This window comes from Rutilus rutilus, assembly GCF_951802725.1.
Source record: "Rutilus rutilus genome assembly, chromosome: 20".
NCBI lineage: Eukaryota > Metazoa > Chordata > Actinopteri > Cypriniformes > Leuciscidae > Rutilus > Rutilus rutilus.
Window position 1 is genome coordinate 33,714,189 of NC_140225.1, and position 27,440 is coordinate 33,741,628.

Consider the following 27,440-nt stretch of genomic DNA (forward strand, 5'->3'; position numbering starts at 1 on the left):
AATCCACAATAATAGGTGTCTGGATAAATTCCAAGACCACCATATTAATGATAAAGATGAATAAGAGCTGACAAAAATGAGTGCAGCTTTAAACACATAGAAAATGTTTATTTTGATGGTCCACTTTAAATATTCTACAAACTATAAGTAACTTTGCAGCTACATGTCAACTAACCTCTAATTAGAGTATTAGTAGACTGCTAAGGTTCGGTTTAGTAGAATAAGTTGACGTAGTTGCAAAGTTGCTTATAGTTAGTAGCATGTCGAAAGTGGACCATCGAAATAAAGTGTTACTAGAATGTTTAGTCAGAACCTTAAAGTCCTCCTGTGGTGAAAGTCCAGCTTTTAATGTTGTTTATATGTCTATGTGGTGTTTTTAATATGCTTTAAGACAAACCACGTCGACACCATCGAGTATTTTCTCCTTAAAACTGCAGTGAAAAAACACGCTTTGAAATCGCTGGTGTTTCTGACGTCACAAACTACCTTGTAACCAATCAGATCAACGTGTGATCGTCAACCAGTGGATCTCTGAGCTGAGTGAGTGAGTGGAGGCGGGGCTCATTTGCATATTCATAGAACCGCGTATACTAAATGAGGCAAGGGTGTCGAGTTACATTCAAGATATTTTAAGGCATGAAGAAACCTTAACAGGGTTCAGTTAGTTCTGCAGTCTATCTCTTTCACTCCTCTGTGTGAGGTTGCTTCTCTGCGGGAGCCAGTTGCAAAATGAAACTCATCCATTTTTCATTAAACTGACCTTGCGGGATACAGATGTGACCTCTGCATAATCAACTATCCAAGGTCCAGAGAGCAAGAGAGGGAGAGAGAAAATACTGAAGTATCACATTCAGGATTCAAAGAAAGCCTCTCATTTGGGCACAATGCACCTTTTTTTTTAAGTTTACATAATGCGTAGTGTTTTTCTGCGACTACAGATGTACACTGACAGAGTAACTTGCAACCAAAAACAGCCAACAGTTACGATAATGAAATATATTACCTAGCAGAACAATTATTTATTCTGATTATTAACAATAACTTTATCTATTTATTTTACATTACTTAAAATTCGTATTGGATTCGCCATGTTCAAAGATTTGTTGTCAGCTTCTTGGGAACCACAAACCATAGTTTGGGAGTTAGACTCCAACTCTAAACCACTGCACCCCAGATCAACCAACCCAATGGGGAAATCACTGTCTTAATCACTCAGGTGCTTTAACAAACAGCTAAATAGATTTATTATATATAGACAATGCTATGAAATATGCTTTGTTTGGCCATAAGCAGTATAATGACTCACATTCCATCTCTTCATAATAAAAAGTAATCTTCTCCTCACAAAATATATTTATATATTACAGAAAGAAATATCACTGCTCTGTTTGCAAGATACTAAACTTTAAGGAGAACCACACAAAATGATTTACAGTCACAAACTGTACAGCAGAGGTGTGGGACAGCAGGGTAAGCAAGAACATAATCAAGAGTAGATATATTTGGTTTATATACATTTCTGTAAAGAGTTTTAAAAAAAAGTAAGTAAGTGGAATGTAATATATTTTTCGGTGGGACATACAGTGGTGGCAAAACACACATTTGGACACTCGAGTCACACTTTTTGAATATCTTTGAGTTTGAATGTCACTGGATTAAAAAACAAAATATCAAACCAAGACAAAATGATGCTGGAGGTTTTCTGAGATATTTTTCTTAATTATTTTTAGGGTGTTGGGTTCGCTTGGTCTGGACCAAAAAAACCAAAACAACAAAAAACCGGTTGAGACGGAAGAGTTCACTATTATTCATATGAACCGCACTAACAGAGCAATCGCTCCAGAGTTTGGTTTAATCCAACCAAACAAGCCTTGACCAACTGCTGACAAGACGATTTACTACTGTGAACTTTACCATTATCATTTGAAGCCTGAAAAAAATCTTTTTGTAAAGTGTTTTGCTTTTAAAATGTGCTTGTGCTGTCTTTCTTTACAAAAACTGGCACTTGCATATTTTGACTTTTCTAAGTGTGTCTTAAGTGTCCGAATACTTTTCAGGGCCACTGTATCATTTAGAGAATACACTTTTAACATGAGAGACTCACATATGAGAGACATTCATTGAATAATCACAAGAAAAAAGAGAAAGCCGAGAGAGAATGGGCTAAGAATATATGCTAACACAGAGAAGACATCATGCACATGGCTAGTTATTTTTACTCAAAAGGCTTTTCAAGCTTCTCTCCACAGCTTCGTCTAATTCCTCCTCAAGCTCTTCTTTTTTGGACATGGCCAGTTTGGACTGGTAGTCCCTCACCACTTGGTCTATGTAAGGAGCACTTTGTGTGCCGTGCAGCATGACGGTCCACTCTTTCAGCAGGCCGTTCTGCGGGGTTTCTCCCTGGAAACCCACCTCCAGCAGCCAGGTTCCCCGAGGGTCCTCGCCCCACGTGTGTGTGGTCATGAAGGGCCATTTGTCGAAGCCCACCTTGGCGTCGTCGTCCCGGGGTCGGCGGCTCAGCAGGATCGACTTGGTGCCCATGGGCGAAGTCATGTTGACGTTGAGATCTCCGCGGCGGCTGGCGTTGACGGTGATGACGGCCTGAACGTGCTCCAGATACCGGACGAAATTGTCCTTTCCCTGGCAGGCATCGGTTGAGATGCTCAGCACCAGTTTGTTTCCCGACTGGATTTTACTGCACAAAGAAAGAGAGCGAGATATTATAAAGATGGCATTTAATGCTGCTAGCAAGCCAGAGGCAAACGACGATGGAAGATACTGTCTAACTGGCTTGTTCACAGACAACAGATGGCATTTTATCAGGTGCACTATACGTTAAACACGGCTGTTTTCCCAGCACCACGCTAACAGCGGTTGATATACATGCTAAAACTCCACAGGACCTTTAGGCGAGCTATAAGCATTTCAACCGAGACAAATGTTATGTTCTTCCATAATCACTTCTCTGGAACAATGGAGACATACAGTACACAACATCCTTACTGATGAATATGTTTTGGGGGGAAAGGCCATGTGGAGAAGTTCTGCAGATTTCTGTAGGATTCAAACAGCCAAATGTCACAAAGTTCTGTATCTCAACCCATGCGTTTAATGAACGATTCTGGTTTTGATTTGATTATTTCCAGAGGTGGACAGTGGTGGAGCATTTTTACTTTACTCAAGTACATTTTTCTACTATCTGTAGCTTTATCTTTGGAAAACTTTTACATCACTTCCAAAGCATAATGTCGTACTTTTTACTGCACTACGTTTCATAAATAAAAGTCCATGGTCCAATTGTTTTTACCTTTGATACTTAAAGTCCACATGAAATCAAAATTGACCCTATTTACTTTGTTAGCGCATATTACTGGTCTTATGGTGAACAATTAACCCGTGCAAGTTAACACACAGAAAAAAATAGTTTGCCGTGGTAATCTTCAATCAATATCTGAAAAGTTACTTCCGGTCCGGAATGGTGTTTCTTTTCTGATGACGTCAGTTTGACGGCTTGGGTTGAAAACGCTTAACCACTCAAACCGCTAGTCTGCTATGAGCGAGAGTTGGAGAGGAGGAGCGCTAAAGTAAAACCCTGCCCTCTGTTCAATATTCCCTTTCACTTGGAAATACGTCACTGGAAAAAAGTCGTTTGCAACTTCCGGTTCACGGGGACTTCAAGTACATTAGAAATGTAGTACTTTCTTACTTGTGCTCAAGTAAAACTTTGAATAACTTTTACTTGAGTAAAAGTAAGAAAGTACTTGATTTCCAATGTAATTAAGTATTAAATAAAATTCAGTATGAAACGCAGTGCAGAAAAAAAGTACGACATTATGCTTTGGAATGTTGTGAAGTAAAAGTTTTCCAAATAAAAACATTTTTCAAGTGTCTGTACTTTATCAGAGTAAAACATACTTCACTAATGTCCGCCTCTGGTTGTAAATAAGACTGTAGTTATCTTAGCTCTCTGAATTGTGAACAATGAAAATCCCATTTATTTCCCCAATCTGAAATATTTCAGTCTAAATGAATATTCAATGAGAAAAATGTAGGATACGGTAGGACTCGCTTTTCTCCATTGGGAATTGATTGCTGAAAGGTAGGTGTTGCATACTGGAAGAAGGAGGGTTTGAAACTAAACAGACTTTGTGATAATGAAAGATGTTCATTTTTGGATAAAACACTGCAAAGACAAACATTGTTTACAATAACACCAAGAACACGCATTCCCTTGTGAGAAACGAGTGTGCTTAATTGTATTGAATGTACCCTTGTAGTGTACTTCCAAGTACTTAAAAAACTGTAGATACTTGCAGATCATATAATATTACTGAAATAAAAGGCCACTTAAGTGTACTTCAAGAGAGTAAACTTTCATGATTGTGTGATGGATTCTTTTATTTTATTAATCATATTCATAACTAACATTTATTTTTCTGGCAGAATTAACAATGATATGCTTTTGAAACCTGACATGTCCACAAACACTCAGTCAGTCAGTGTGTCTGAATCATGTCTGAATATAACAAAAGGGGAAGTGAATAAACATAAATACTTGTCAGTACACTATAACCATATTTCAAACAGACAATATAACTAATTATGAAATTACATATTTGCTATTTAAGTTGGATTAGAAAGCACTCTTAAGTTCAACTAATTGTGTTTTATATACATTTAAACTAATACATTTTCATTTTTCATTTCATTAAGTGTCCAAAAACATTACATTCAGTTCGCTCTGAAGTATATTCTTTAAAAGTGTATTATTTCCGCAGCAATTACTCTTTTCAAGTATACTTCTTTTTTCTTTCTTTTTTTACAAGGGTTAAGAAAGAAAACTGGGTCAGTTATTATTTCACATTGATTTTAAACCCTTCTGCAGACTTTCCCAATAAATCAGTGCAGAAGAAAAAGTCAGTAGATTGGCTATTAGATCACATTAATGTTCCCAGTGACATTTACAGAGTTAATATTAATTCAGCGACATTACCTAATAAACAAGTATGAATGTAAAGACCTCTCTGGCCATAATGGATAGGCATCAGGCTCAGACAAATGTGTTTCGCTTCATCTACAGAAATCTCAAATAAATAATCACAAAAATTAGTATCTGTTAGGGGTGTAACGAGACCCTCATGTCACGATTCGATACATATCACGATACTGAACTGACGATACGATATTATTGCGATACTCCAAGACATATGATATAAGGTTAACAAAAAATGTACTGTTGATTAAAATGCTAAATTTGATATTACATGGTGTGTGTAAGTGAATAGTCTTGGACTTGGAGTGCTGATAACCCAACACACAGGACAATAGAGACACCAGAACAACAATATTCATGATTCTGAAGCTGAAAATACTGAATTATTGTAGATGAATATGCTTGATCTCTGTCACTGACTAGATATATTTAAAATAATGTAGGCCACTTTTTACTGGTAACATCAGGCATTTGGCATTATCAGGACACACTAATATTCCCCCATTGCATTATTATACATTATATTCAACATATAGTAGTTTAATGAAGTACTGACACTAAAACTCTGAAAACTTGAATTTTGTCCACACACAGTAATTTTTGTTTTGGGTGAAATATACACAATACATATTGATGCATTTTTGTATTGCGATATATTGTGACACGATATATTGTGAAACCCCTAGTATCTGTGCAAGAGCTAGAGCTTTAATGCATAGCTTCAGTTTTCATTTCATAAATTTACAGTTCTACCATTCTGATCTTTGCCATTTCAAAACAAGCAGCAAAACTGGGCCATGGAAAACAATGATTATATGTTCCTCTATTTTCAATAGCACAGCATCGTGGTGCCAACAATTGGTTTGGCCAGATGATGTGTTTTCCCCTCTGTAAGGCGTCTTTGTTGAGGCGCGAGCACAAAGGCCCGGCGCTGCTGACTGGCTGTTTTGATGATAACAGCGGAGGACTCGAGCGAGTGGCTGTAAAGTGGATGTAATGGCATTATCAGAGGCAGGTCTCCCAGTCTGGCCATTACAGCGCTCAGATTAGTGGGAGTGTTTGTGTGCACGTCAGTCTTTGAAAGGCTAGTGTTTCCCGGGAAACTAGTTGATAGAAATATCCAAGGGCCACACAAAGAGGACACAAGGGTGTGGATGTGTTCAGTGCATAAAGACAAGACAACGGTTATTAAAAGAAAACATTTAAGGACATGTACGGTCTGTGTGTTTGCAAAGACCTATTTAGCACATAAATGTCACACAGCTAGCATCGAAAGTGAAGGCTTTCTTGTTAATCAGGTTGTTGGCAACTATTTCGGTAACACTTTACAATAAGGTTCATTAGTTAACATTAGTTAATGTATTAACTAACATGAACTAACCATGAGCAGTACATTTGTTACTGTATTTGTTAATCTTTGTCAACGTTAGTTAATAAAAATAAAGCTGTTCGATGTTTGGTCATGTTAGTTTACAGTGCATTAACTAATGTTAACAAGATTTTAATAAAGTATTAGTAAATGTTGAAATTAACATTAACAAAGATTAATAAATGTTGTATATGTGCAGTTCATTATTAGTTCATGCTAACTAATGTAGTTAACTAATTTTAATTAATGAACCTTATTGTAAAGTGTTACCACGTAAATGTAACTATTGTTATGTTAACTAAATGCAGCAGTTTACATAAGAAAGTACATGGCCCAGTACAATATTACAGAAGCTTGTTTCCACTACCGAATAAAAACTAAAAAGGTAATTGTGATTTTTATTTCTCAGAATTCTGAGTTTACATCTTGCAGTTATATGTTGTTTGTTTCTGTCACAGAATAAAAACATTAAAAATATATATTTGTGATTTTTTTTTTTTTTTTTCAGACTTAGCAAGTTGATGTCTTGCAAATCTGTGCGTACCAAATTTTTTTCAAAATGTAGAGTACCATAACTCGCAGTGATCTGACAACATACAGTTATTACCGGCTTGGCTTACAACAGTAGACACATGAGTGAACAGGGAGAATAAACTGAGCCATGACCTGAAGACAGTGAGAGTTATGAAGAAAAGTAATGTTTGTAGTTGTAGCTGAGACAGAACTGTGGGACTTTGAGGGAGATTATTGATGAACGTTGTTTTTGATAGAACATCTTGCAAACAAGAAGTAATATGATGTGAACAAGTTATGTCGTGACGATGAATGGGGTTTCGCTTAGAAAGCCTCTCACCCTCGAGTATTATAAAACAAGCCAATGGCAAAGAAGGAGGGGGGGGACTTACAGAATACACATATGACCCACTTCATATGACTCCACTTCAACACATAGGCATGTCTCGTGGACAATGTTCTAGTGGAAGTGATGGTAGCCACCACCGGAGGTGGTAGGATACTCAAACCTGCCTCGTCCCATCCAGGAGCTACACGTGGATGTTCCAAAGATCGGGATGAGGGTGCCAGAGGGTGCCCCGTCTCTGAGAAAGGAGGTCCTTCCTCAGAGGGATTGGCCAGGGAGGTGCTGTCGTGAGGATTACTAGTTCGGAGAACCAGGTCCGGGTGGGCCAATGAGGTGTATGACCAATATGACCTGCTCCTCGTCCTCCCTGAGCTCACTCGGGGAAACGCATACTTGCGGAGGCCCCATGGTCAGCTGTGCGCCAGTGCATCCGTGCCGAGCGAGCCCTCAGTCAGGGAATAAAACAGGCTGCAATGGGAAGAGTCATGGGAGGCAAACAGATCTACCTGTGCGCCGCCGAACTGTTCCCAAATCAGCTGAACCATCTGGGGATGGAGTCTCCATTCTCCAGAAAGAGGCTGAAACCGTGAGAGCTCATCGGCTGCACGATTCAGGTCTCCCGGGATATAAATGGCTCGAAGCAACCTCAGATGCTTCTGACTCCATAGGAGGAGGTGGTGGGCGAGTTGCAACATACGGCGGGAGCGTAGACCACATTGTCGGTTGATGTACGCTACTGTTGCGGTATTGTCTGAGCGGACTAGTACGTGTTGGTTCTTGAGCAACGCACAGAAGCGGTGCAGAGCCAAGCGTACTGCCAGCAACTCGAGGCAATTAACATGGCAAAGGCGCTGGGGTCCTGTCCAGGAGCCCGCGACAGCATGTCCATTGCACATAGCACCCCAGCCCGTGGTGGAGGCATCTGTTGATACAATAACATGCCTGGAAACTCGTTATAAGGGCACTCCGGCCCGTAGAAAGCTGAGGTTCGTCCACGGGGAGAAGGTAACTGGTACTCGGAGTGTGCCTAGTTGCCATGCCCACCTCGGGACTCGATCACGAAGCCAGAGCTGAAGCGGTCTCATATGAAGCAACCTGAGCGGCGTCGCTGCGGATGCCATATGCCCCAGGGGCCTCTGAAATAACTTCAGTGGAACCGCACTCTTGCCCTCGAACTGTCTCAGGCAAGTCAGCAGTGATTGCGCACGCTCGCTTATAAGCTGCGCACACATGGCGACCGAGTCGATTTCGAAGTCGATTCCGAGTCGAAGGCCAAGACGGGCTAGGTGCCAGAGCACTAGATCCTTGCATTCGCAAACCTGGTCTCGAGAGCTGTCAACATCCTGAACGGAAGCCTGTGAAGGGATCAGTTCAAGACGCGCAGGTCCAGGATTCTTGGGTACAATGAAGTAGGGACTGTAGAACCCGGACTTCATTTCGGCTGGAGGGACAGTCTCGATCACACCCTTCGCCAGTAGGGTGGCGATCTCTGTACGCATGACAGGGGCATTGCCACCGACCATGGTGTAGCGGACTCCCCGGAAGGGGAGGAGACCGTGTGAACTGAATCCCATAGCCGAGCCTGATGGTTCTCGTGACCCAGCGGGACAGGTTGGGAAGCTCTAGCCAGGCTCCAAAAAACTGTACCAGAGGGGTCATGCGAACCACAGATGTACCCTCGATGGGACAGCGAGGCGGAATGACCGGCCAGGACATGGGAGGCGTAGCATCCCGGTGTGGGGGCACGGTCATTTGCCGCGTCCTGACAGAGGAGGCCAGGGAAGGACCAGCGGTCCACGGGGGCCTGCTCTGCCAGGGGTCTGTGTCAGTTCTCTGGCCGCCGAAGAGGCCAGCCTGGGATATGGGAGTGTCGAGGAAACGAGTTCGCTCGGCATCTCTCATATTGGCCAGGTTGAGCCAAAGGTGTCTCTCCTGGACCACATTAGTGGACATCACCTGGGCCAGGGAGCGTGCGGTCACCTTGGTCCCTCGGAGAGCGAGGTCGGTGGCTGCACGCAGCTCATCAAAGAGCCCTGGGTCAGTCCAGCCTTGTGCATGTCCATGAGCATCCGTGCCTGGTATACCTGCAGGATGGCTATGGCATGCAAAGAGGCGGCGGCCTGCCCGCAGCTCTATAGGATTTCGCGACAAGGGTCGACGAAAACCTACAGGCTTTGGAGGGGTGCTTTGGGTCACCACAGGAGGAAGTGCTCTGAGGACACAGCTGCATCGCAACAGAACATTCCACCAGGGGAACCCCAGTGTACCCTTTGGCCACGGCCTGATCGAGGGGAGGAAAGGCGGAGGAGGAGCAGATTTAACGCAAATACTCTGTCATCATGATATATTAAATATAGCGTTTTGTGCAGAATCTGCTCATATCTTGATTACTTGAACAAACACACGTCACTACGCAACAAATAACGGCACGCTTGTTCATTTGCATTGAAGCAACAGCGAAGATTAAAAAAAGCATTTGGTTAACAGAAAAGATGTTGTTATTTTCCAGCATCCTACATGTTCTTTGTTCTGTATTGATCAGTCCATGTAAATCACATTTTTGGCGACAAGGATGAAAGATGAAGAGAGGAGATGCTGGATGACAGGATTTTGTTTGAATAAGAAAGGAATGTTTGAAATACAAATTTTATAATATATATATATATATATATATATATATATATATATATATATATATATATATATATATATATCTGTATTTATATCTATATATCTATATATATCTACATATATATATATATATATATATATATATATATATAAATAAGCTGTTAATCTGATTAATTTCTTCTTCTTTTTTTCTCGTTTTTTTTTTTGGCTAGTATAAGTTCAGAATGCCCAGTAACGTACAAATTTAGTAGCCAAATTGGCTGGTGTGTGAATAAGTTCATTTCAAACCCTGTTTGTCCTTAAAATCTTTTATTAAAATGTAATAATTTGACCCAACTTTGTGGCCTTTCCTTTTCGGCTGACGTCACAAGTCCCTTTTATTTTTCAACCATTTGGCTCAGTTCTGGTAATAAACGCATACTGCTCACAATCCAGCCAATCCCCACCCTTCATTCTCCCTTCATCATCCTGTTCACTTGGAAATATCACTGTCCGATTGCTGAAGTAAAATGTTTGCAAACAGCATTGCATGTCGTAGTCTTGTTGGATGCTTTTCTGGTGTGTTTTCTGTACTCACTGTATCTCCTGCACGGATCCAGCCACACAGTGAAATCGTTCGGGAACAGTCTTCCACTCGCGGGCGAGTTTGACCATTCCTCCGGCGTCTAACACACCGTATCCGAACAGATGGTTGAACTCCAGACCCACACCGTTCCTCCTCCACTGGTGCACCTCGTCATGCAGTTTATTCCTCTTCGACGTGAGGACTGTCAGATGCTGCAAGTCCCGCCAGGTCAAGTTCGGACTACAGGAAAACACACAAACACATAAGAACATGTACATATGTACAGATGAGTCTTGAAGGTAGCCATAGATGAGATATTACGAAGAGTAAGGGGTAGTGAATTCCATAATTTAGGAGCATTGACACTAAAAATAAAGGAAATAAAGTCAAGCCAAGAAAAAAAAACTGCATAAATATGAAACATTCAAGCCTCCTTTATGCTCCCAATCCTAATAGATATATCAATCTAAAATAAATGTGCTCTCATGAGTCAATTTCTGTAAAGACCACATAGCAACGAATCAACAAAACCCGCACAGTCATGTATGGTTTCTCATGAGTCCTCTCCTCAAGATGAAGAGCGATGAGCACAGAGCGGATGTTGATTTCCCTGATTTACTGACTACTTTCTGACTATTAATCCTAGAGATGGGCAGGAAGACTAAAATCACATATCAGTGATGGTTTATATTTTATTACTACACAGCTCTCAGGAATACTTCACTCTGATCAATCACAGCATTCAGGAGCAAAACATTTCTGAATAACCATCGCTCATCCCTGCTGTATCATCTAACACAACGGTCTCTGGTTGTAGTAAGGGCTTGGAGGTCTGATGGTTATGTTGTATTGGCTGAGTGTAAAAGAAAAAAAAAAATGTAGGGTGGGACTTGATTCTGTGCATCAGTTTCTGATTGGATTATGAGATGTGGGCGTGGCACTCCATACGTTTATGCAGATGAGCGTTAGCTTGCAGGGGCGGAGTTTAAGTGCAGTAAATGATTGGATAATCCTGCATACTGATGTTTCACCAGATCCAAGTATTACATTTTGATTGAACATTACTAAGTAAAACAAAACAAAAACAAAAAAACATGAAACACGTGCATCGATGAGTGGTTCAGCATAAGATCTATAACATGCATTTAGAAAATGATTAGGGTGAATTTTTCGTTTTAATGCTGATGTTAAAATAGAGGAAAACAAGTAACTTAGATTGCATTTTAATAATAATGGATACATTAATGTTGTAATATTGTTGCGGTGTAGTCTGCATCTAGTTCATGTGGTAATGGACTACTTTTCTTAGCTGAAGCTTTAAGCTACAAGTAATATGACAAAATTTCAACTCCAATTAGTATTTTATACCTGTTTATCCTAGTAAAAAAAAAAAAAAAAAAACTATACCAAAATTGATTTAAAATACATTTATTTCATACTAAGTATACTTTAAATCCATTAAGATATTTATTGACATATCTTAAGACTTAGTGATATAAAATTATAATTAAACTTTATTTGGAGTATTTCTTTATTGCACAATGCACATGCCCTAATATTATGCCTAAAATGTGTTTTAATATCAGTATTAATAAGGACTGTGTGATCTCTGTATAAGATCAGTCTTTAAATGCAAGATATTTAAAATGTACCGTAAGTTTATTTGCAATAGTCCCACTTTAGCACAATCGAGTATACTTAAGTATATCTTTAGTTGGACTTCAGCACTACTTCTGCACAATTAAAGTGTATCAAGTACAAAATTAGTTGTTCCAATTTAGCACACTAAGTATACCAGTTTAGTATACCAAAAGTACAATTGCAGGGAATAAATATGTAAATGTATTTGTAGTATTCTTAGCACAAAATAAATGCATTTCAAATACAAAATTTCAAAAAAAAAAAATTTTTTACTAGGGTATTTATTCCATTGGTAAGTAACGGTGTTCTTACAAGTATACTTGAACAGTGTATTGTGAAACGTCGAAGCCCTTCAGCCATACTTCTGGTTCTGCTCAGCTATACAAACACATGCAACTGAACCTGCAGTTTATAATGAGCATTTGCTTTTGGCTGAACAAAGAGGCCTGCTCTTTTGCCACCTACATCATTATTTAGTACTGAGCAAACACACAGACTTTACACAGGAAAGGCCGTGTCAACAGTTATTAACACCAGTCCCACTGACATGTGTGAATGGAAGCAGAAAGGATGTGGCAAAACTGACTCTTTCCCACCAATTAATTTTTACAAAGCTTTCTTAATCAAGTGTAATGAACTGGCCTTTATCACTGCTGGTGTTGAAATCACTGACTGTGTTATGATTCTTGGACTTTTATGTTATTTCCTGTCTTGTTTCATGTTTTGCAGTTCTTTGTAGGTTTAATGTTGATTAGTCTCCCCAGGTGTTTCTTATTAGCCACGCCCCCTTGTTATCTTGTTAAGCTCGTCTGCCTGTGTGTGTATATATAGCCCTTTGTTTCACTTGTTCTCTGCCAGTTGTTGAATGGACATTCCCTGATTTTGTGTGTTTCTGCATGTTCCGTGTTTTCCTCAGTTACTTTGTGTATGGATTTTAATAAATCTAACCCTGCACGTGGATCCTCTTCCCAGCCTGCTTCTTTGCTTGTCTCAAATGCTACAGTCTGTTTGGTTCCTAAAAAAAATTAAACACTACACAATTTTATTTTTGTGATTTTCAGCTCTGACTTTCCACAACTAGCCTTGACTCGTCCAGCCTGAAAACCGGGGCATAAATCTGGGCAAAATTAGTGTAGTGCATTACAGTCTTAAGCAGCTACATGCAGTATTACTAAGCAAGGCAATTTATCTCTTTAATTGTTGCAGTATATTCATTCTCGCAGCTCTGTCTGTTCCTCCTGATTTGTACTGAAACTGCAGTACCCTTTCTGTCAGTCACATTCGACATTATGTCAAGTGACGACATCAGGGGTCATACTTGGGAGTCTTAATGTCATCACTTGATCTAAAGTCTCCCTCCATCAGGGAACGAAGGTTATGTCAGTAACTGCGACAATCTTCATTTGCATTGTTAACTTGCTCCTCATCTCCAGTAAAGTATTAGTTCTGACTACTCTTTTTGCCTTCTGTTTGTTCCTCATTTCTGCTCACTTACGGCAATTGCTTTATCTGTGATTCCTGCCGTTCTCAATGAGAAGAGCTCGTCCTGTTTCTGCCCCAGATCCTGCTTTCTATTATGTGTTTGTTTCTTATTACGATTAACCTGTATTTCTTTTTCTTTCATTTTATCAATTTATCAATTTGTAGCAGTAAATGAAGAGATGTCATATCGATCACAAGTTCAGTATGGAGTACCACAAGGCTCAGTACTAGGACCGTTGCTGTTCACTCTGTACATGCTACCCTAAGGAGATATCATCAGGAAGCATGGCATTAGCTTTCACTGTTATGCTGATGATACTCAGCTCTATAGCTCTTCACACGCCCTGACAAAACTCAACAATTCACTAAATTAATGGAATGCATAGCTGATATAAAAAATTAGCTGACAAGTACTCCCATACTACTTCTGAAACCCTATTCTATTCTAACCCCTTCTATTTCTTCACTCGTTTTGTATCCAAAGATTCAGTACTCTTTCAGAAGATGTGCAACAGCACCCCCTACTGTGTAACAGTGAAAACATGGACTGCTGGAAAATTCTGTCCATGGCAGGGAAAGAGTTAATAACTACACAGGAGTGAGAGAAGACAGCCAACACAGTGAGTCCCACACCCTTCTAATGAGCCTGAAGTACCAGATACAGTCCAAATATGATTTGTTCCCTGGCATTCATTGAAACATAGGGTTATTATTGGCTTGAACCAAAAGTGACTTTTGATTTCTTTTTCATGAGGCGATCAGCAATATTCATGCCAGTTCTTCATCAACAGCTGAAAGTATGTGGATATGAAGTGCCTCAGCCGAGGGTTCAGAAATGAACAGTGATACCTGTTTTCCACTAACAGAGTAACAGTGCTGGTGCCAGAGCCCAATCTCACACTGTATCACACATTTACGCTGAAGAAAAGCGGTGTGTATCTTTGTCATGTTGCACAGCTGCTCCGGCTACCTTATTTTTTTCTGTTTATTTCAAGTACAATTAACTTATAACAGCTTATTCTGGCAATCCGTGTTTTCACTGTAATACTGTAGGGGGCGCTATTACACATCTTCTGAAATAGTACACAATGTTCAGATCCAAAAACAAGCGAAGAAGAAGCAGAAACAAGCGATAGAAGCATTGCATACGCTCATGTAAGCTAACGTCAAACATTCAAAAGCATATAAATCAAAACTCACTAACAATACTGAATGAAATGTTGAACCCATGAAGAGGAAACGACTGTGAAGCTTTGGGGGTGTTGATGGACTCCATCTACTCCATCATCGTTCTGAATCAGTTTCAGACGAAGGTTTTGACAAATGAATCTATATATATATATATATATATATATATATATTTTTTTTTTTTTTTACTTACCCACATGCAAGTGTTGATACAAAGAATGAATGAAGCTAGAATACATCTTTTTGTTTTTTGTTTAAAGTCTGTCAACGGTTTAAAACAGTGCTGGCATGGAAAGAGTTAACGCATGAAGAAGCAAAATCCAAGTTCTTTAGATGCAATATGCTTTCAAAACGAGTAGCAAGACTTATAAATAAAGGAACATAATGCAGAATGTTTATCTGTTGGCAGGTTATGCAATAACATCATCACTCAACTCTCAATTTATTGGGAATGCAGGTTTAGCTATGGCATCAGCACCATTTTGGTGTTAAAAGGGTATCAATCATGCATGAGGCCAGACTTTTTAAAGCCAGAGTTGTGCTTGTGTTGCTGCTCTGACACAAACCTTGTCAGCAGTAATCTATGATCTCAGCTGGAGTCTGCCAGCACCGTGTGTACGCAAGCTGCCTTATTGTTTCATAAATCTTTCATAGGAGCTCACTACTCATCAGAGCTGTACGCTGGAAAACAGAAGTGTACATACTTGGCCTCCAACGCCAAGGCAAACACTCCAGCAGCCTCAGGGGCAGCGGCAGATGTGCCCGAGTGACGCAGTGTGCAGTTTCCATACAGATCCGTGGTGGCCTGGAGACACACAGACAAAGAGAACGGCTCAATTAAACATTAGTGCCAAACATACCCTAATTACACTGTAAAAAATGCCTTTGATATTCTAATTCAGGTGAATTTGAGATAGCAAACAGGATGCACATTTCTAGCTGTTCCAATGTTATATATAACAATATTTTTTTAATTATTATACTATAATAATTAAAATTTTCATTATAGGCTAAATTACTCATTATGTAAAGTAACTAGTGCTGGAAAACGATTAATCGTGATTAATCGCATCCAAAATAAAAGTTTGTGTTTAGAAAATATACGTGTGTGTACCGTGTATAATTCTTTTGTATATATACATACACACACATGCACATGCATGTATATACTGTATTTAAGAAAAATTTATGTTGTAAATAAAATTAAATATTGATAAATATATTTACAGTATATACATATACAATATTTTTTTAAATAAATACATGCATATACAGTATGTGTGTATTTATACATACAAAATAATTATACACAGTACACACACATATATTAACACAAACTTTTATTTTGGATGCAATTAATCGTTGCCCAGCACTTAAAGTAACTTCAGTGTGCATACGATGGACACTTTACTATCCCATGAGGCCACGGGAGAGGATTTATGAATGACAGTGAAGCGACGACACTGACGCTGGAAGGTCACATGACAATGACAACATGGCAGATGTAATATGTCCGAATTTTTTAACGGTCGCAAAATAAGTTTCAAACCAAATGTATTTCCTACTGCAGTATGCGAATTCGAACGCAGCGTACAACAACAAATGAACAGAGACAAAGAAAGCTGAACTGGGAACAGTGCAAAACTAGCTCAAAGTCCAACTCAAAGACCAAACGTGACAGGACTATGGTGGAAGAACACAAAAGAGTTAAAACAATATGAAGCAAGGCAGAACAGCTGAATAAATCATTTGTTCTTGACCATTTGTTGTTGTGTTGTACTAATGAAATTCCTCTTTTGCGTGACAAACAGTTCAATTTGTTTAAATTAAATTCAGTAAATTCCTGTCATTTACATTCCAATTCATCGTCCTTTTTGTTGCTGCTGATTCATATTCCAGCTCATCCACTGAATAGAAGCCAAATCATAAATTCTGAATTCTTCCCAACTCTGTCGATCACAAACAGAACTTGTAATCGAGCTCTTGGTCAGGCTGAGTGTAATGAGGAATACCCTGCAAAATCTCAAAGCTTTATTCGTCACTGTACTCGAGTTGCCCGGCATTTCATGATCTATCAAAGGCAGGAGATGAAAGAACCATCCATATTTGATGGATGGAAGTTTGTACTTGTGACCAATTTTGACAGATCTAAGCAAACCTTAATAAAAAGCAATGAGATGAAAGTAAAAAGGGAATTATTTAGTACTTTGTTAGTTGATGTGGCTCTTATCTGTGTAAATATATGTGAATAAATACCATATTGACTAAGAAAAATATAGATGTTCCTTCTTTAAAGAAATAGTTACAGTAATAAACCCGTTTGATGTATCCATGTGTGTGTGTGTCCTGGTAAACCCTACATTATGAGGACAAAATGTCCCCACAAAGGTGTCAATATACAAAATTCTTGTCCTTGTGGGGACATTTTTCGGTGAGGAAAACAGCTTATAAATCATACAAAGTGACATTTGTTGAAAATGCAAAAAAATACAAATGTAAGTTTTCTGCGATAGGTAGGTTTAGAGGTAGGGGAAAGAATATATAGTTTGAACAGCATAAAAATCATTAGGAAAGTCCCCACATTACAATGGGCAAGCGGTAATGCAACGCTGTTCGTACACCGCCACAACAGGAAACAGAGCAGAAAAAGAAGAGACGATCTACGCACCAACCCAAAACAAGCATTCAGACGGCACGCGAGAACCTACGCGCTGAGTTTCAATTCATTTTTGTGAAGTGCTCCACAAACTTTAAGGAAAGGTAACTGGGAAGACAGAAAGGAGCATCCTGTTTGTTTTCTTTATTATATATATGTGTGTAAAAGATGGCAGTAACATAAAAATACATTTCTTCTAAACTCACACAATAGTTTTATGTAAGGAGCAGATCAAAATTTAAGTTATTCAGTGATAATATTCCCCTTTTTAGAATTTGCCATTTATTTTGGTTTCATTTCTGCCGCTCATTGTTGAATAAGAGTGAAGTGATAACAACACCAAACCACAGCAACCCTGATCGCCCTGACTGAATCCAGACTGACACAAGCCAATTCCCTCCTTTCCACTGACAGGATCACCTCTGACAGACTAACCACAGTCTTCATCTCAGATCCTTTCTGAGAGTCTGCAGATATGCTCTGATTATGCTCTGATTATGCTGCAGATATGCTCTGAAGTTCCTAGCTGAATGCATGCCTTCAATTCCACTTTCGAGTCATTGTTCAGACACAAAATGCATGAAACAATTAACTTCCCATCATTTTATCACTGTCATATTCTGTATAATCACACTGCACAATAAGGGATTGCATTTCAAAAAGATACTTTAAAGCACCTACGAACAGCACTCTCTCGAGCACCAAATTCAATCTTGTTGTAAAAATGTCGAGACAGGATAAGACTCAAAATCACAAAACGAGGACGGATATATCCCACACTTCATTTGTTTTTGTGATAAAAATAAGAAAAGAAAAAAACAGATAAGAATATAGAGATAATAAAATGGCAATGAAAGAATAAGAATAAGAAAGAAGTAATTAATGGTAGTAATATTGAAATAAATGTAATTTTAATAAAAAATATAATAATATGTTGGAATAATTCTGCCATTATAATAAAAATCATACATAATCATAAAACATAAAATTAGAAACATTGGTAACACTTTATTTGATGTATTTATGTATAATGTATTATGGTATTCATAATAAATGCATTATATCTTTTCATACATAAGTTAATAAGTTAAAATGTACTGTAATATTTGCAGATTCCTTGTTACATCTGAAATTGGTTGTTTGTCATGCGTTTTAATGCATTATACTTTCTAAAGGTGTAACAATGAATATTGATGTATTATAATGTTAAAAACATTGGTTCCCTTTCGAGGCGTCAATGGCGCTTTGGGAGCGTGATTGCGTCTGAAATACGTGTGACTACTAGTATAGTCGCGGGCGGGTTAAGTCACATCCAGGAAAGTAAAAATGACATCTGGAAAGACCGGCGTTAGCTTCTTTGCCTCAGCAAGTGCTCTGTGTCAAACTGTGTGTCTTATTTATTGTTGTCTGTCCCGATATGGTGCAGTACACAAAACACAAAGTAATGGCGAATAACAAGACATTCAAGTCGTGCTTCTCCCTGCCCTCGCTTCCTTACGGGTGGGGATACACACGACTTGTTTGTTATGTGTTTGGGAGTGGATCATGGCTCCGCTCCCGCCTGTCACATTTTGAGGAAAGTGTTTAAGCTTGCGTTCCTCACGGTGCCGAGGCCCGGGGAATGGAGACTTCACCCTGAGGTGGTGGAGCATATATATACATATACATTTACGGCCAAGCAGAAGTGGATCTGTTTGCATCTCAGGATATGACGCACTGTCCACTTTGGATCTCCCTCACACACCCCCCGGGACTGGATGTTATGGTATAGCCGAGGCTACGTGTGTACACTCTTTCCCTGATTGCTCTGCTCCCAGGAGTTCTAGAGAAGGTCCGTCGGGACGGAGTAAATCTATTTCTATTAGCACCGTACTGGCCGAGCCGAATATGGTTCTCAGACCTAGTTTCTCTCCTCGACGGCTCTGAGATTCCGGTCAGGAGGGACCTTCTGTCTCAGACAGGGGGCGCGATCCTTCACCCCCACCCAGAGATATGAAACCTGTGGGTTTTGCCTCTGAGGGAGCCCAACTCATAGACTCAAGTCTCTCAACCGAAGTTGTGCTCTGGAGGTCATACTTCACTCCAGAGCACTATCCACGAGGAAACGTTACACCCTGAAGTGGAGAGTCTTCCCTTCTTGTTGCAGAATGTGAAAGTGGGATCCAGGTAACTGCCCGGTTGGTCCAGTGCTAGAGTTTCTAGAAGATCGTTTTTCTGCTGGGCTATCCCCTTCCACATTAAAGGTTTATGTGGCAGCCATAGCAGCTTACCATGTCCTGTTGGGTTGTGTATATATGGGGAGGAACCCTCTAATAACATGTTATTACGTACCAGGGTTCCTGCTTGGGACTTGGCTATTGTTTTAGAAGGCTTATCGGCGGCGGAAAAGTTTCTGACTTTAAAAACAGTATTCCTTCCAGCCACATCTACTCTTAAAAGAGTAGGAGATCTTCAGGCCTTATTGGTATACACATGCCTTGAGTTTGCAAGGAATTCCGCAACCCTAAACCTCTACCCTAAACCGATCCCTAAGGTGCCGACCAACATACATCGTTTTATCGTTTTATACATCAGTCTATCGTTTTGCAAGCCTTCTGCCCTCTTCCTTTCAGTCATCAGGACCAGGAAAAGCTTAACCTTGTTTGTCCAGTTAGAGCGGTGGATACATATGTCCACAGAGCTGCCCTGTAGAGGAAATCTGTCCTCTACAAGTGGATAGTCAAGGCTATCTCTCTTGCCTATGAGGTCTCTAGTCAGCCGTCACCTTTGGCTGTCAGAGCTCACTCTACTAGAAGTATGGCGGTCTCCAAGACCTTAATTTCGGGTGTATCCTTCAAAAAGTTTGTGATGCGGCGGGTTGGTTGTCTCCACTCACATTCATAAGGTTTTACAGCCTGAACCTGGATGCTGCCCCAGGTCCACAGGTGCTCATGTCTTAGATGTGCCACAGTTTCACACGGACAGGCACTTTAACCCTCTGGGGTCTGAGGTGTTTTTGGGGTCCTTGAGATGTTTTGACATGCCCTGACATTTGTGCTTTTTTCAGTTGCTTATAAACATAGTAATGGCAAAAAAAAATTACACACTATTTAGCACAAACCGGGCTACCATAATATGTGAGCAACAAGAATGTACATGTCTGCATTTTTGAGAGAATAATGTTTATGCGTGGTTATTGAAAAAACTAAAAACTAAAGTTTCTGAAATAAGACCACAAAACACACACTAAATATGTGCCAATAAGACTGTTGTCTAGTGGATGTCATCGCCTAGTGTTTTTTCTTCAAAATTATGTGAAAATCACCCTGCCTAATCCTTCACATAACACAATACATTGATTTGAATTTTGCAAAGCACTTTCTGTTTGGAAAGGCCATATGCGGAGTGGGCGTCACAGATCATGCACATGTAGTGGTTCACACCTGAGGACCGCATACTTAATGAGCCATTCATTCAGGTGAGTCACTGAGCCACAAGAATGCAAGAGCAACAGTTGGAAGCATCTCAATTCTTTTTTATTTTTCCACATATTGTGCTTGCAATTTGGCCTATAATAGCCAAGGAAAACATGTAATTGTGCAGTTAATTCTCATACTGTATTTTCAGTTTTGGAATATTTATCTTCTCCCCAAATTTGTCACTAATAAAACACAATAAACATTATTTAAAGAAAAGGCTTATATTTACCTTTTAATAGTTTGTTTACATCTACCTTGTAAATATTTAAATAAACAACAATTCAAGTGTAATCTTTCTTTGTACAAACTAAAGTATACATTTTATCATACATATTTCAAAGTTAAGGATTTGATTGATTATTTGATTATTTTTGACAAAAAAATTGGCAAATAAAAGCTTATTTGAGGTGGCAGATATTTTACAGTAAAAATGTATAATCTATCCAAAACTAATCAACGAAATGTTGTCTTTCATATGTCTGTAACATAGGTCTTTCATTTTTATTATAAGGAATATAAATGCTAAAATGCTAAAAGGAATATAAACGAGAAAACACAGCCCCTCACAGGTTTGCGCCGAGGATTCCCGCGAGTCAGACGCGGATACTGTGTTTGTTTTAGGCTCGCGCAGTCTTCACTCGGACGCGCGCTTCAATCCGTTGTGGAGACTCTCTTTTCGTTCCAGTGAAATTACAAAACAAAATACACACACACACATGTCTCTGCCTGATATACAACCACTGATAAACATAATCTGATTTGACAAAAAAAAAAAAAACTATATGAGTGCGGATTCGAACTCAGAACCTCTGACACGCTAGGCAAATGTTCTACCACTAGACCACTTGAGTTCACGTATTTACTCACGTGAAAACTCGGTGTTTACTCGGCGTGATCAATTCGCTCTTGAACATGCTGCCGTTCGCCTGAGCTACAATCTTCCTCTGAGGAAAAGCCAAGGTGAGTTATTCCTCGCTGTCCAGAATCATCTGAAGAGCGTCTTTACCGGAGAAACGCGCCATCCTCTCTAAACGCGATGAACTATCAGTGAATCTGATCTGATGAAACTTCGTGTTTTCAAGGCATTGATCGGGGGGCGGGTGCGAAGCATAGATCACCTAAACTATTTACCATGTGAATAGCGCCGGGGGCGGGGCGGCCTCAGTTCATTATAGAGATAATTAGGCAGAAGGAAAAAACGGTACCTCTCCTTGCTTTCAAACGGATTACATGAGTTGAAAACATTTGTTTTTTTTATTAATTACTTCATTTAAAAGAAGAGATTTCAAGCTTCATAAAGACATATATCACGTGCCTGTGTGAGAAGTATTCGCTGAGTTATGATTCATTTTCGGACGCGTTTCAGAATGGACTACACGGACAGAGAGAAGGCAGAACTCGCTCCGTGATTATTTTTCTTAATTTGGCGAAAAGCACAACACTTTGTTTTTATTGTGAGTATACAGAAAAATAATACACATTTAACAGAATCGATTGATGTATGAAACTCCTATGGAAAATCAAAGTCAACAGAGTATTTATGAGTTTCTTTTACACTGATAAAAAAAAAGCGAGCTGGTATCGCCGGCGATACCGCCGACCTCAGGGGGTTAAGTACAGCTTTGGGCATTATCGTTCCCAAAGCATCATCGACGCAGCGCAAGTTTCCTCGAAAGGGAACCTCTCAGAATACAACTGTAACCATAGTTCACACATTCACACAGAGGCGTTCCCAAAGCATCATCGGTGGAGGCGATGGAGGCGGTTTCCATGTTTTATGGGGACTTTCAATCAATATAGTGATTTTTATGCTGTTTAAACTATATATTCTCTACCTTTCCCCTAAATCTACCCATCACAGAAATCTTACATTTGCACTTTTACATTATGAAGTTTTATGTAACAAAGTTCGGGAGGAGCACGTTCAGCCAATCAGCACAAGAGGAAGCCGTTAAATATAGCCTTCCCTCACCTCTGTCCCATGACAATTTCACAGCATCCCTCCACCACCCCATCACCTCACTCTTGGCTGGTTTTCTATCCCAGTCAAAAGGGGGAAGTACTCTGGATTCAGGCCAAATTCCCCCAAGCTTGGAGCCCTCCACCGGACAGCACGCCAAATACGCATAAATTACTATATCTGATTTCATGTACGTGTGAACTCGTGAATTCATTTTTACAAGCTGTTTTCCTCATGGGGAGAAAAAAATAATGGACATAATGTAGGGTTTACCAGGACCCCCACACACACACACACACACACACACACACACACACAAACATTAACACTAACACGCGCACACACACAAATACACACATTCTCTCTCTCTCTCTCTCTCTCACCCACTCACAGACACACACACACACACACTCACTCACACACTCACTTACCACGCCAGCTTCAGGGTTTCGTTTACGGCCATTGCTGAAGGTGGAGGCTAGGGTGGAGGAGCAGCTTTCATCATAGAGTGCAGTGCGTCCATCGTTGATGGCCGAGTTAATGGAGATGGTCCACATGCTGGAGGCGTATCCATCGCAGTTACAGTCGTCATAGCTACCACCGTCTCCGGAGGCCCACACATAGATGCTGCCTTTCCCACCTCTGCCCTGTTGGACACACAAAGCGGCACTATTAAGACCCGTACTCACGCCTGCCACAGCTCAATAAGGAGCAGTCAACTCTCTTTGACATGTTTCTTTAAGGGCCTTTGAGATTTACTCAATTTATCATACAAATTACACTCACATAACCAAACGTAATTCAACAGAGACATCAGAGAGGAGTTTCAAGACCTTTTAAAGACTACAAGCTCTCCTCTGAGTGTAGATGATTCAAGCAGAGGCATTGTGTTTACGATTCTTGTCTGAACATATAATTTTGATGCTTTTAGCTGAACGCAAGAGCGCTCTTTTCTTTAGTCTTTGGGCTTTATAGTGGCAGGCATCTGAGAGGAGGAAATTTGTACAGTGCAATCGTGATCTTAAAAGGTTACTTGATTATTGTTATTTGAACAGTAGGTGGTTATTTTACTACGCTAACACATTGAGGAACGATTATGGTCCTTCAAGACCTCTGGGCACCAGCCTCTTTGGAGTAAACAAATAAGGAAAATAAGATGGTGTCTTTACCTTCTGCAATAGCTACAGAATATCTCTGAATTATGACTTTACTTTTTATGATAATTGAGACTTTTGAAAATGACTAATTTAGCTTCTGATAAGCCCAACGTCAAATGTGACTAATAAACATGAATTGATGTAGTTTGCAGTATCTGCTAATATGAGAAATAAAGTCTCAACAGTGTAATAGAATAAAGTCACAATTACACACCACATTTTTAATACGTTGCAAGGATGAAAACAATTTAGACATTTAGCATACTGCTTAGATGTTAATGAAGTCTAATTTGTTTTCAACCTTGCAATGTATTAAAAATGTGGTGTGTAATTGTGTGGTGTTCAGAAGCCGTTATTAGTGCATCAGACCATTTCTGCAAAATGATATTTTGTTGCTTCCAGCAAGTTTCGTGACCCTTTGAAAGCTAAATGTTTAGTGGGTGAGTTCAGTTTTACCCAAACCAGATAACATGAATCTGACAATTTTATACAACGTTGGTTATTGTACATATCGCTGCAGTTTGGAAATGAAATGTCCGGTTTGCAATTGTAAATAAAGTAGCACCTACATTAAACCCTAAACTTAACCGACAGTGTTAACAAAAGCAAACATGAGATTAAAAAATGCATTTTCTGAAGCAACCATGTAACCAATAAGCCACATACTGTAAATCTTAATAATAAACCTTATATATGTAACACATAGCCTAATCAGCACCCAAGCGCACGCATAAAGCTTGCCACAGCGCACCTGCAAAGTAATGATTATGAATGTGTCATGAAAAAACAGCAAGGAGACTGTCTGAACATTTTAATAATTTATTGCTAATGTTTTCTGTGTTTTCAGCTGTAGAGATCAAGTCAACGATGCTGACTCGTCATCTCTGCAGTAGTGGACGCGCCTATGTGCACGTTTCATACGGATTACATAATCTGAGAATATTTGTTTCCCCCTTGAATTAGTTAATAATCGCTTGACATTTCAAGTTATGTCTGTGTGGCAAGTATACACTGAGATTTGGGTTGTTGTTTTTTTGACGCGCTCCAGTTCACAGAGACTGAGACGGCAGAAAGCACATCCTGTTTGATTTCTTTTACTAAGGCACAATTTTTTCTTGTTATTGTAGGTTTACACAAATAAAAGTAGACCTGTTCGATTCCGAAAATATTTGATTCCTTGATTCCAAAGTCAAGGTCAAAATCAAGAGGAATCGACTCCGCTTTAAAAACCCTTTTCAGGTAAACAGAGTTAATCAATAATTTGTCTCTCGCTCACTAATGTAATTCCCACAAGGACCCGCCGTTAACGATCTGTCCCTCACGGACTGTGTGACTTCACCACAAGTTTTTTTTTTTTCTGCGACTAACCGACTAATACAGTTTTTGGTTGACTAAGCCTCTTCTGGTCGACTAACGATTAGTTCAATATCAGGGGTTAGCGCTAGTCGTAACACAGTATTGTGCATTTAAGCATGTAAAAAGAAATATTTATGAGTTGACAATCTGCTCCTGTAATCATAATTTGTGTGAAAAGGAATAACAGTTGTTGGTGTTTTACTGCCACTAGTGTTCATTTCAGCTGGAAACTGCAGTGAAATAGGTACGTTTTTGGAGTCAGAGGCATGTTTTTCCAGTGAGCCTAAGTTGCGTTGCATTGTACCAACATTTAGAGGCACTGATTCAAGCATAATTTGTATATCAATATTAATTTTACATTTGCAGTGCCAGTGCCTTGTTTTTGTGTGTCAGACCTCTAAGTGCACTGGCCCCACTGGTCTGGACCATGATCCAACCTTTTTACACATCCCTTGACTGACTAAATGAATACTCTGGTGCTCATTTTAGTGAGCAGAATCTCTCCATCTCTGTTTCTTTCTTGTTTCTCTTCCTCTCACACTCTTTATGAATGGAGACCCATCAGCTGAACTCTGGAACAATTACACGTAGCTAACACAAGCGATTGCGCTTTAAGCACTGCTGGTTTTGTAACAGGCTCTGTTTAGTGTGGGAGGGAGAAAATTCCTTCCGGACGAATGGAGGAACATTTGGTCAAACAGCAGGAGCAGAAGCGTCTGTGCTGATATTCAGTGTAATGTCACTGACTTCAATATGGACATATTGTTATATTGTTCCCAGTCCCTATGATGTTCTGGTCTCTAGATGTGACTCTGGGTCCCTCCTTCAATGAAAAAAAAGTAGTTCATTTTTGGGTGAACTATTCCTTTCAATTTAGTTGCATTCTATGTGTAATTCTGGTTATGGAAATCATTTGGACTTTCATTCCAGAGGGTTTAAAAGAAGAACAACTGTCCATCATCCATGCAGACATGGATTCTCTGTTTTATCTGTATTTTGAGCATAATCGTGTCATGTTACAAGGTCATGACACAGAGGTTGAAAAGACTGCAAAAAAATTATTGTAGAAACAGTTTTCGCTCTGAAATTGCTAGTAGATTTCACAATTAATTACGAAGAAATGCCAAGTAAAACATTGAATTAAACAGTAAATAAATATTCCTTATGTTTATTGAAATACACCATTGTACTTGCTATATCGTAACCACAATTTTTGACCGACAATCCAAAATTATTTTGTGGTAATCGACATTATGCTAAACATGCTGTTACTGATATTAAACCAGAGCATTTCTTTAAGCTACGACACCAGCATCAAAACCGCAATGCTGAACTGTATCTGGCTTTTCATTAGCACTCTCTGTACCATCCTACATATAAATAAATGAAGTGTTTGCCATCTGACCCTTAAAATGATTAAACAGCGTTCAGTATTACTCCCGGGCTCAACCTCGGTCCTCTCTAACTGCATTGAGAACGCCTGAGGGACAGACCGAGTCTTCACCCATCACTGCTATTCTTGTCCAATCTGATTTCAATTGCAAAGGGCTGTTGAAAACACAGGGAGATTACTCTGTGCGATGGCTCGTCTTGACAGATGGGTCACCCTCATAAATCCTGCTCAGCAGAGGAACGCTCAGCTACATTTATACAAATTAGCCGAGGCAGTTTGTGAATGCTCCAGTCACGGACAGGGGACGCGCAATTAAATAACACATACAGTGTGAAGCAACGAGACTCTGCAAGGTTGACAACTGACATACTGTGGGCCCTATTTTAAGGGTCTAAGCTCATGGTCTAAAGCGCACGGCACAAGTGCACTTAGGTCGGTCCGAATCCACTTTTGCTAGTTTAACGACGGGGAAAATGGTCGGCGGTCCCGGCGCATGATCTAAAAGGGTCGTCCCTATTCTCTTAATGAGTAATGGGTGTGTTTTGGGCGTAACGTGCAATAAACCAATCAGAGTCTCATCTCCCATTCCCTTTAAAAGCCGCTCGCGCCATGGCAGATTCGCTATTTACACGGCAGAATTTGCAAGTGGAAAACTAATAAGCAGAGTGTAAGCGCGCTGTGGACCCGCCTATAACATTACTAACGTGCTCTTTAAATAACAAAACAAAAAAA

At 39.7% G+C, this 27,440-nt stretch overlaps 1 protein-coding gene across 1 annotated transcript in view; it reads right to left on the bottom strand.

Moving 5' to 3' along the window:
- Positions 1-1,390: 1,390 nt before the first annotated feature.
- pcsk2 (proprotein convertase subtilisin/kexin type 2) overlaps positions 1,391-27,440 on the bottom strand; it is a 70,532-nt gene continuing 44,482 nt past the window's right edge. The window contains exons 9-12 of the mRNA XM_084392025.1: positions 23,234-23,449; positions 15,433-15,533; positions 10,430-10,657; positions 1,391-2,695 (exon numbers count right to left, since the gene is read on the bottom strand). Coding sequence (XP_084248151.1) covers positions 2,206-2,695; positions 10,430-10,657; positions 15,433-15,533; positions 23,234-23,449 — 1,035 coding nt within the window. The 3' untranslated portion in view covers positions 1,391-2,205. The remainder of the gene's footprint in view (positions 2,696-10,429; positions 10,658-15,432; positions 15,534-23,233; positions 23,450-27,440) is intronic.